The sequence below is a fragment of the Papaver somniferum genome, chromosome 6 (genome assembly GCF_003573695.1).
Source record: "Papaver somniferum cultivar HN1 chromosome 6, ASM357369v1, whole genome shotgun sequence".
Taxonomy (NCBI): domain Eukaryota; kingdom Viridiplantae; phylum Streptophyta; class Magnoliopsida; order Ranunculales; family Papaveraceae; genus Papaver; species Papaver somniferum.
The window spans coordinates 75962934-75973828 of NC_039363.1; the positions used below are offsets into that span (position 1 = coordinate 75962934).

The 10895-nt window shown below is 37.5% G+C and overlaps 2 protein-coding genes across 8 annotated transcripts; both read left to right on the forward strand.

Moving 5' to 3' along the window:
- The first annotated feature begins 165 nt into the window (after positions 1-165).
- On the forward strand, positions 166-6673 carry LOC113288029 (leucine--tRNA ligase, chloroplastic/mitochondrial-like). Of its 2 annotated transcripts, XM_026536961.1 has the most exons (20): positions 168-769; positions 1162-1306; positions 1399-1455; positions 1613-1732; positions 1847-1951; positions 2035-2258; positions 2389-2455; positions 2542-2696; positions 3015-3279; positions 3374-3568; positions 3671-3750; positions 4483-4545; positions 4660-4741; positions 4905-4982; positions 5055-5156; positions 5241-5413; positions 5518-5695; positions 5794-5871; positions 5959-6090; positions 6261-6673. In XM_026536961.1, exons 1-20 carry the CDS (start codon positions 390-392, stop codon positions 6501-6503), a joined length of 2922 nt encoding a protein of 973 aa, XP_026392746.1. In that variant the 5' UTR covers positions 168-389; the 3' UTR covers positions 6504-6673. The 2 variants fall into 2 exon arrangements, with proteins under 2 accessions (XP_026392745.1, XP_026392746.1); XM_026536960.1 differs by having other exon boundaries at positions 166-769; positions 5794-6090.
- A 64-nt stretch (positions 6674-6737) lies between these two features.
- Positions 6738-9724, forward strand: LOC113288030 (uncharacterized membrane protein YuiD-like). 6 transcript variants are annotated; one of them, XR_003330436.1, is made up of 6 exons: positions 6738-7009; positions 7189-7345; positions 7862-7912; positions 8394-8486; positions 8759-8896; positions 9096-9724. XR_003330436.1 is itself a non-coding variant. In XM_026536962.1 (5 exons), the coding sequence occupies exons 1-5, from the start codon at positions 6894-6896 to the stop codon at positions 8806-8808; spliced, it is 477 nt and encodes a 158-aa protein (XP_026392747.1). In that variant the 5' UTR covers positions 6738-6893; the 3' UTR covers positions 8809-9009. The 6 variants fall into 6 exon arrangements, 2 of the variants coding, with proteins under 2 accessions (XP_026392747.1, XP_026392748.1); XR_003330434.1 differs by having other exon boundaries at positions 8749-8896; positions 9096-9717; XR_003330433.1 differs by having other exon boundaries at positions 8749-8896; positions 9085-9128.
- The last annotated feature ends 1171 nt before the right edge of the window (positions 9725-10895 follow it).

The window sequence follows — 10895 nt, forward strand, 5'->3', positions numbered from 1 at the left end:
GAATTCATTTGCTAAATTAGGTGTAAATAAGTTCGGAAACGTGATACACGGCGAGATCTTTACTTTTATATCACCCCACGTATTTCTCGTTGGAGATACGTGTGAATTCACAAGCTCAATTGCCGGATTATGTAAACGGCATCTACTCAAGAAGCGCTCAACAAGTCGTGCGCCCATTGTTGAGCCTAGGTTCATCGTTGACCAGAGTTCGAAGCCCAGATGAAGATTACGGCCTCGCTCCCTGTCCGGCTCTTCCCGCTCTCTATCCGTTATCATTTCCACGAGGGCCTCAATCTTAGCCCGTCAAGTTACCTTGTTTTTCTTATAACGTTATCTTCTCTCACTCTTTTCTTCTTCGTCTTCTTCCCTTATGCAGCTACTGAAAGGAAATGCAAATAAATTTGGTAACACAAATGCAAGCTCATGTGATTATACCTTCTTCACTGACACTCAATACACCTTTTCTCTTCTTTCCTCGAAATAAACCGTTGCTTGCAACCACTAAAAACTTTTCCAATTTTAATCTCTCAAATGGAAGTTCAAGAACTACTTTCACTAGAAAGGCGACAATCAAGAATGGTAGTGAAGTCAGTAATCAGGAGAAAAAAGAAGAATCACAAAATCAACAGTTGAAAAGGGCGTACCCATTTCATGAAATTGAGCCGAATTGGCAAAGCTATTGGGAAGAAAATGATACGTTTAAAACTCCTGATGAAATTGATACTTCTAAACCCAAATACTATATCTTAGATATGTTCCCATATCCTAGGTATTATGTTATTTCTCAATCTAATAACATTCATTTTCTTGCCTAACATTATTTGCTAGATTTCAAAGTCCCCTTCCTTTTACTGACTTCTAGCGGTAACAAGAGATGGGGTTACAAAATTTGGTTTATCCTTGAGCTTTCTCCAGTGGTATGATGGAATTAGGTCAATTTTGTCTAGAGTTGATTATTTTGATGGCAAATTTATCTGGTTTTAACACAATATCTCAATGAAGTTCACTCTTCTTGGTGAATTATGTAGTTTAGTAGGTTTTCAGAATGTGATATAATTTTGTGACTGGGAGGGTTAAACTAGTTCGAATTCTGTAAGTATAAGTTGTGGAGCGTGAAAATGTTGTGGTTTTATGATTTTTTTACTTTGAAAAATGATGCAGTGGAGCTGGATTGCATGTGGGTCACCCACTTGGATATACTGCTACTGACATTCTGGCTCGATACAAACGGATGCAAGGTTTTAATATTTTGCATCCAATGGGTTGGGATGCATTTGGATTACCAGCTGAGCAATATGCAATTGAGGTATGCTTGCATTTTATTTTTCTTATTGTGTCATGTTTGTATAATTTTCGTTTTAAAGAATTATGAATGGTTGTGTTTAATTGTGTATAAAGACAGGAACCCATCCTAAAACCACCACACTGAAGAACATTGGACGCTTCCGTGCTCAGGTCATTTAAGATTTGTTTATTTTATGATTTCATGAGTTACTTATGCTAGCTCTTGACATATGTTTCGTACTTAACATCTAGTGATTGTTTCCTCCCTAGGTCTGAACTTTTTTTCCCTTGCTGTTTTCTCTTGCTGATTTGCTCATTCGTTTTGCAGCTCAAGTCGTTAGGCTTCTCATATGATTGGGATCGTGAAATCTCGACCACTGAACCAGAATATTATAAATGGACACAGTGGATTTTTCTTCAACTATTCAAAAAAGGACTGGCATACCAGGTTCGTGATTGTTCTTGTTGGCATTATAGATTGTGTCTTAAAATTTACTTTATGTTTAGTGATTTCAATAAAAAAAAATCTCCGGTGACCCATGCCTTATTTCCTTACTTTCAGGCCGAAGTGCCTGTTAATTGGTGTCCTGCACTAGGTACTGTGTTAGCAAATGAGGAAGTAGTGGATGGGGTTAGTGAACGTGGTGGTCATCCAGTTATAAAAAAGGTATTATCAATGGTGATAATGGGATTTTTGTCTTTCATTTTATCCAAGTTATGCCAAATTTAATCCCATACCTTTACAAGCAGCCAATGCGCCAATGGATGCTCAAAATTACTGCATATGCCGATCGTCTTCTTGAAGACTTGAATGACCTTGACTGGCCTGAAAGCATAAAGGAAATGCAGCGGAACTGGATTGGAAGGTCAGAAGGGGCAGAGATGGGATTCTGTGTACTTGATCATGAAGGTCAGGAGCAGGAAATATCAATCACTATATATACAACCAGACCAGATACCATATTCGGAGCAACGTACGGAAGATTCGCTTTCTTGTGATGATATGTGTATATACAGATGTTTCTAGTTTTGATAGAAATCCTGTCTTACTGCTACCGAGACTAATGCGTGATCTACGATTTTCTTCACTGTTTTTGCCTACAGATATCTTGTTGTAGCTCCTGAACATCCTCTCCTGTCATTGCTGATATCTGAGGGGCAGAAAAAATGTGTATGTTCATTAGCTTTGCATCCAGTTCATTTATTATGCATTCTTAATTTCGGACAAATATGAGAGGTACTAATCTGTGACTGCAGGTGGAGGAGTACATTGAACTTGCATCAAGAAAGAGTGATCTTGAGAGGACTGAACTTCAGAAGGAAAAAACAGGTGTTTTTACTGGTTCTTATGCTCGAAATCCAGTTAACAGGGAAGCTATTCCAATCTGGGTTGCTGATTATGTTCTGGGAAGGTTACCTTGTTTTATCCTTTTTACTTGTTCCATGCTTTTCTTTACTTACTTTCTCCACCTGTGCATTAATCGTCCGGTCATTCCATGTAATTGTGCTGGTGATTATCGGCAAAGCAATGCTGCCACTTGCTTTTGAGCTTTTTATGGCGGTGCTCCATTTGGAGTCCTCCATATAAGAGATATATATATATTTTTTTATTTTTATTTTTTTTTTGTTACTTCTTCCACTGTCTAGTACAGTATTGGCGTCTTTGCTTTAAGTGAGTGTACCAGTCAATTTCTTAATAACAAGCTAATCCAGATCATCCACTTTTGCAGTTATGGTACTGGAGCAATAATGGCTGTACCTGCACATGATTCTCGTGACCATGATTTTGCAATGAAATATGATATACCAATTTGTTGGGTTGTGAACCCAGAAGGTGAAAGTAATCGTAAATTTGGAGAGACATATTCAGGAGAAGGTATCATTATGAATTCATCCGGTTTGGCATCCAAGCTTGATATTAATGGCTTGCATAGCAAAGAAGCAGCTTCCACCGTCATTAATTGGGCTGAGAGTACTGGTCATGGCAAGAGAAAGGTAGTGCAGTTGTAGTCTTGTCTGATACTTAGGACCATGTTACTTCCTCTTGTATACATTAAGCTACATCCTTCTTGAACTTCTTGGGATTTAGGTGAACTACAAGCTGCGGGATTGGCTATTTGCTCGGCAACGTTACTGGGGAGAGCCGTTTCCAGTGGTTTTCTTGGATGATACTGATGAAATAGTACCGGTTCCTGAAAGTGAACTGCCAGTTATACTACCTGAGTTGGACGATTTCACACCCACTGGAACAGGGGAGCCACCACTAGCCAAGGCAGTGTCTTGGGTATGCAATGCTTTCGTCCCTATATTGCTCATGTGACAGTCCTATGCAAATTATGCCCGAAGTATTACCAATCCAACTGTTAGAAATTTGTCTTGATATCAGGTTAAAACCACAGATCCTACATCTGGAAAACCTGCAAGACGAGAGACAATTACCATGCCACAATGGGCTGGTTCGTGCTGGTAATATTCATATATTTCTTTCTGTTGTTATCGTGCTTGTTATTGTTCTTTTGTTGTTGTTAATGTCAATTTTTATTCCTATAAAATCGACCAGAGTGGGATGGCCTTTAAATAATGACCGTTCATTAGACATTGTTATCAGCTAAGAGTAGGGTAGTGAAAGTTCAGTGTGAACTACTAAATTAATTGGTATCTCTTTTCCCATTGTTTTTACGAAAAAGGAGGCCATTGTTCCAGTAATTGACAATATACGTATATAGTTTGTTTAGTTTCAGCAGTTAAGTTAACTTGAAAGCAAACTAGCAAAAGCAACAACCAACAACCAACACACATATTTTTTTAGTTGGGATCTCTTGAATTGTCGAAATTCCAAATATTACCTAACTTATTTCACTGGGAACCACATGTATAATAACAGTACTAACCTGGTTCAGGTTTGTACTGAACATATGGTCATTTTTTTGAAGCAAAAAGGTTCGACTGTATTAATAGAAAATTCAGATAGTATACATCTTTATTTTTGTTTACTAACAAATACTCCCTCCGTATCTGGAAAAGTGTTACTTTCACTTTTTCAATTTGGCCTATTTTTAGGCTAAAATGAAAAAGTGAAAGTATCACTTTTCCAGAAAGGGAGGCAGTATGACTTTGTATAGTTTGCAAACTGAAGTATAGTTCTGGGAAGCTTCTAAAATTGGACTTGAAGTTTTACATGTCTACTTTTATCTCCAGGTACTATTTGAGATTTATGGACCCAAAAAATACTGATGCGTTGGTTGACAAGAAAAAAGAGAAGTAAGTGCAGCAACCACCACACGCATGCTTTCTTTCAAATGATCAAAATGGATATATATGCTAGGGAAGCTGCAAATCAGTATTAAAACAGCTTATAAGAGGTTCTTAATGTAGGTACTGGGGTCCGGTTGATGTTTATGTTGGTGGTGCTGAGCATTCTGTCCTACACTTACTTTACGCTCGGTTCTGGCACAAGGTTCGTCATCTTAATTTGTGGTACTTTGGAGATAAATGTATGGTGAAGTAACTATGAACACACAAATTTCAGTTATTTATTTGTGTTTGTAGTGTTAATTAAATTGTTCCGGTTCAGTTATTTAACTGCTGAATCTCTGTTAAAAGGAGTTTTTGTCATCCAGGTGCTCTTTGACATAGGTGTTGTGTCCACCAAGGAACCCTTCCAATGTCTCATAAACCAGGGACTCATACTTGGGGAGGTAAATAAAGTTGCTATCATCCCAAATTGATGGAATCCCATCATTATAATTATCTAATGGTTCAAGCAACAGGTTGAATATACAGCTTACAGAGATTCAGAAGAAAATCTAATATCTGCGGACTTCGTTACTCTCTTATCTGAACTTAGTCAAGAAAGAGTATCAGAAGAAAAGGTCAGTTTATTAGGTTGATTACTCTCTCTTTCTCTCACTATTATATCAATTAGCTTACTGGGCAATGTACTGACCTTAGTGTAGGTCATTAAATCTGGAGATTACTTTGTACTAAAAGATAATCCAACCATCCGCTTGACTTCAAGAGCTCATAAGATGAGTAAGAGTAGGGGAAATGTCATTAATCCAGATGATGTCGTAACTGAATATGGTGCAGATTCACTTCGCCTCTATGAGATGTTCATGGGACCATTAAGGTAGCTTTTTGGTGATTACTATTGATAATCCATGTCCTAGCTTTATCTTCTCGTGGAACTTCACTTGTTTTGACGCTCACTGTTACATTACCTTGCTTTCGTAGAGACTCGAAAACCTGGAGTACTGGTGGAATTGAAGGTGTCCATCGATTTCTGGGAAGGACCTGGAGATTAATTGTTGGTCCACCTTTGCCTAATGGATCATTCAGAGATGGGACAGTTACAATCGATGATGAGCCTACTTTGGAACAACTACGTGCCCTACACAAATGCATTGCTAAGGTCAGCTGCCCCAGTAATTTATGCGTAGGTTTGTTATCTTTTCAATAGATCTATTTGTTTATTCTCAATGACTGGTTGGGTCTGATTTGAATGTGCAGGTAACAGAAGAAATTGAAGCAACAAGATTCAACACTGGCATTTCTGCAATGATGGAATTCCTTAATGCTGCATACAAGGTTCTATATTTTAATACTTACTACCTTAGCTTAGATTACAAATGTAACTATAATTTTTATTTTCCCTGGCATTTATCGTGTTATCAGTGGGATAAACATCCACGATCTATCATCGAAGGATTTGTTCTGTTACTTTCTCCATACGCACCTCACATGGCTGAGGAGCTTTGGTCTCGGCTTGGACATACAAATTCCGTAACATACGAGAGCTTTCCAAAGGTATGCATCATTCTATCATCGTTCCAGAGTAATAACAGTTCTTGCTTTCTGCCTTAATCTTCATATATCTGACAACATCATAAATGCATCATTAGATTTCTGCTGTTGGGTTTGTAATAAGTATGTAGCTGTTTGTAAACCCATGTGATGTTGATGTGTCAAAAATGCAGGCCAACCCCGAGTATTTGAAAGCTTCAACTATAATTCTACCAGTTCAGATCAATGGGAAGACAAGGGGTACCATAGAGATCGACAAAACATGTACAGAGGAAGACGCGTTGAATTTAGCATCATCAGATGAAAAACTTTCCAAATATTTAGTAGGAAAGACCATCAAAAAGAGAATATATGTTCCTGGCAAAATATTGAACGTTATTCTGGATCGGCAAGATGTCGCGGTTAGCAAGTCATAGTAAATGGTGGTCTCAGTCTGTATCTAGAGCATTTGAGCGTCTGTAACATAGTTTCACTGAATGTTTGTAGTATTTGTAAGAGATTGTAGATGTTCAAGTGTACAAAAAGACCAAATCCAGTTTTGGTGAATATGAATGCCAGCCATAATCAGGTCCATGTTTTACAGCAATATTACTTCTTTAACAACTCCAACTTTTAAGTTCTCTCGCAGCCCTCGGATCAAATGTAGAAACTTGCTGGGTCCTACTACCAGTTTGTTGGCATTTGACACGTAAGCATCGACTAGCTGTTGAAAGTTTGGAAGAGTAGGTGAAGATCTTGCGGCAGCTTGAAAAACCCATTTGAGAAGGAAAATCTACCGATTGGGAGAGGAGAAAACGGATGAAGTGATGACAACAGGGGATGCGATGGCGCCATCAACAACTATACCGTTCGACAATCTTCCTATTCTTTCTGCATTGCTAGCTGGTTTTCTGGCTCAATTCCTCAAAATCTTCACTAGCTGGTTCGTAAACACAATCCTTAACGAAGTTATTTCTGATGATTACAATATGCTTTATGCCTTTATCAGTAATACCCTTTTGTAATGTTAGGTTAAGGACGCAAACTGCTTAGTCTTTTCCAACTATTCACCATAATGGGGCCTAATTGTTCAATAAATTTTAATTAACTTAAAGACTGCAGGTATAAGGAGAAGAGACGGACATCTAAAAAGCTGTTTGATTCTGGCGGAATGCCTTCATCATATTCGGCAGCTGTGACAGCTCTTGCTACTGCTATTGGGTTTCAAGATGGGATGGGAGGATCTTTATTTCCCCTTGCCGTGGTTTTTGCAGCTGTTGTAAGCGATTCATTAACTTCAGCCTAGAATGTGATTTGTTTTCTTCTGTTTTAGGTGCATTAAAATGAGAAAAGGATCAGATGTTGGTAACTCCTTTCCAAAAAATTAATAAATCAGACTTTGGTAGTTGTCACCCTTAGACTGTGTCCCTCTGAGATGTGAGGGATAGTGAATTCCAAGTTTTTGAATTTTTTATTAATTTGATTACTTTCTAGGTGTTACCATTGTGCACCAACAGAAAAGCAGCTTATAGAGAGAATGTCTAAAGAGTGTTACCATTGGGCATTTTAAAGATACAAAGAGTGTGAGTTGGCTTGATTGACTAACCCTGGTTAAGAAAGACCAACAATCAATAGTTTCTTGGAAAAATGATGTCTCGCAGCTCTAAGATCAAGCTGCATTGTTCACAGGGATACACTGTATTTGTTTCTTATGCCATGCCTGAATAAGTGTTCCTCTTTTTCGCTTGTATTTGAGTTCTTACAGTTGAAAATATTTTTTTTGGAATGCCAACAGGTTATGTATGACGCCTCTGGAGTTAGACTTCATGCAGGAATGCAAGCTGAAGTAAGATTTCTACTGGGAGCCCAAATATGATAGTTTGCAATGTGTTTGGCCATTTAGTTTTCTTGGTTCAGGCGATTGCAGGTTCAATGAGCCAAAACCAAAGGTCCCCTCTTTGTACTTTGAGGCAGTTTTCATGTTTGTTGGGTCAATCATTAATCCCACATCACCTCCATTTAATGTTTTTCCTTAGGGATGGCCACTAACATAGACTCGTCAATCATCTGAGTAGGTAAAATAGAAAGCTCTATGTGTAGTTAATTCGAACACCCCTGCTATTTCTTTAACCAGCCCTGAACAAATTTATGTGGTCGATAGGATCCATATGTACTGGTTCCTTCCCCGGGAACTCTATATGGTTTCATATGTTGCTTAATGTAGTGAAGATGACCAATCAGCTTGCTTTTCTCGACTCTGATTGTGTGAACACTTGCACTATTTTGTTACTCGTTCTAAGGGTATTGAATTTGAATGCTTATCGCAGTTGCTAAACCAAATAGTATGCGAGCTACCACCACAGCACCAGTTATCCAACATCAGACCTCCACGTGACTCGCTTGGTCATACTCCTTGTCAGGTCTGTTTGCAAGTTATTAAGTTACAAAAAGATACGTTATCATCATAAGAGATCTTTTGTCCATGTATCATTTTGTTTGCCTAATATCACCCCGCTGTAGTGTTTTACTCACTCAACAATAACTGGATTTTAAGTTCCAAAAAATCCTAATCTTGTCTTCAAATAACAAAAAGTTAAATTGAATGCACAATTCATGAATTCTGTAGTATTGTATTAAGTATTGCTTGTAAACATTACTTGCTTGGGGGTGTTTCTGGTGTAGGTGATTGCAGGTGCCATCTTGGGATGTATAGTGTCCTATATCATGAGAAGGTCTGCTTAGATATTATTTTCGTTTGATCTCCTTTTAAACCTCTCTTACAAGCTGTCAAATGTCTGCCTTCGTCCAATTCTGGATTGCCTTGTGCAAGGTAAGCCTTTGTACACTGGTTTGTCTTATTTTGTACTTGGGAAAGAATGAATGCAACATCTTGCAACGTGGATTGGAAGGCAAATGATATAAACAAGTCTCACAATTTTCATCCTTCTTACGGTCCTACATCGTATCTATATTTTGTGTATTTCAAGGAGACTTATAATGTTTTCAAACTGTACGAAGCCCTCTTATAGGTAGAAATTGTCGTCGAAAAGTCGGCTTGTCAAGAAAAAAAAAGATAGAGACGTATGGAATCAAAGGGATTTCCAACTTGTATATTCCTCCAAAAATGGCAGTTTCGTGTGAGCACAACACTTTTGACTCTACTGCAGGTTTGTTTTTTGACCTAAACTTCCATTTTGACAACATAATAGTGGTTGAGGTTGATTAAGATTTATCGTTTAAGCAGGCATTGTTCTTGTTCTGTTTCAAATCTTATCGGTGCAAGGTCGAGTAGTATGTCTACTTGCTTATCAATAGCACCCATATGTACCTAAATGGTACCCTCATAACCTTGGGATTTATGACAGAAGTTTGAATACCTTCTCTTCTTATGCAATCCAGCTTAGAAAATGGTTGCTAAACTTTGTGAGAGGTGATCAACAAAGTATTAATCCATAAAAAATATCTTAATAAGATGTGATAAAGAGAGTGAGATAGATGGATAAGATTTGGATAAACTCGATTTATACATGGTAAAGTGTGCAATGAATGTCTAGCAATTTTAGTCAATTCTTCTTCTTGTCACACCTTTACTACTAATTTCTGCCTTTGTTGTTTTTATCTTTATCTTTTCTCTTTTCTTGGTACTTTTATTCTTCTCCAAGCTTTCTATTTTGAATCCACTTTCTTATGGCTGATCCTAGAAACTGCAAAAGTAAAAGATCCCTGGAAAGGGAGTTTGAATGTGACCTCAAAAAATATTATAAGCCGAAAAAAACTGAAAATTAAAAGCTTACACAACTGCAACTTACAAAGTGTTGTGGAGGAAATTGTCCCAACAGAGAGCAAAGATTTCCTTCCACAGAACATTGCTCCTAAAAAGTTTGAGCGACAAAACACGTCTGAGACACTCTATTCCGTGACGGGCTTTTGTTGTGTCCTCTCTTTGATTTAGGCCCAACCACCGTCATCTCCAATTCTTCAGAATATATAGTCGACATTCTTCAGCAGTTCAGCATATGTAGTCAGACACATATATTGTCAATCATGTGGCCGTTGTGGCCATTAATCGTAGTGCATGTGCAATTCAGGTGCGAGTATTTGGGATTGAATCCACGCATTCGAACCGGCCTATCCGATTTTTTTATGGGTGGGTGTCGTGTTTGTAGATTAATGGAGTGGATGCGGGTGCGAAGTTAAAAATTCGTTGAACATCCGAATTTTCTAAGTTAATAGTTATTCTTTTTCGGTAATATTTACGACAAACGTTGATATCAGTTGTTTAGTTGAAGTATTAGTGTATATTTTCATGGTATTATTACATTAGACAAACTTAGAAATGTTACTATTAGATGAAATTGATGAGTTTTTCTTACTAATATTGGATGGGGATGAATTTCTTTACTAGTACTAGTAATTGATAGGCGCCTAAAATTAACGTTAGTAGAAGTTGCGTATCTGACACGCTAACTGTAATGAGATCTTAAATCATTTTATTAATTATGTCTTTTAAATATTCTCTTCGTTCTTTTTTAATAGGCCGATTTCTATAAATAAATGTTTCAAAAAAATAGGCTGGTTTCCTGATTGGGAAAGTCAAATGTTACTTTAATTTTTTGGGACCACTTTTCTCTTAACTTCTTTTGATGACAAGTGTCATGTGGACCATTTCACTTTACTTTTTTTGCTGACAAGTGTCATGGGGACCATTTCACTTCACTTTTTTTATTGACAAGTGTCATGAGGACCACTTTCAATGATTAGTTCTCTTAATTTCCTTAATTTTCTCTAAAAACAAACCAGCCTATTAAAAAGGAACAGAGTGAGTATTA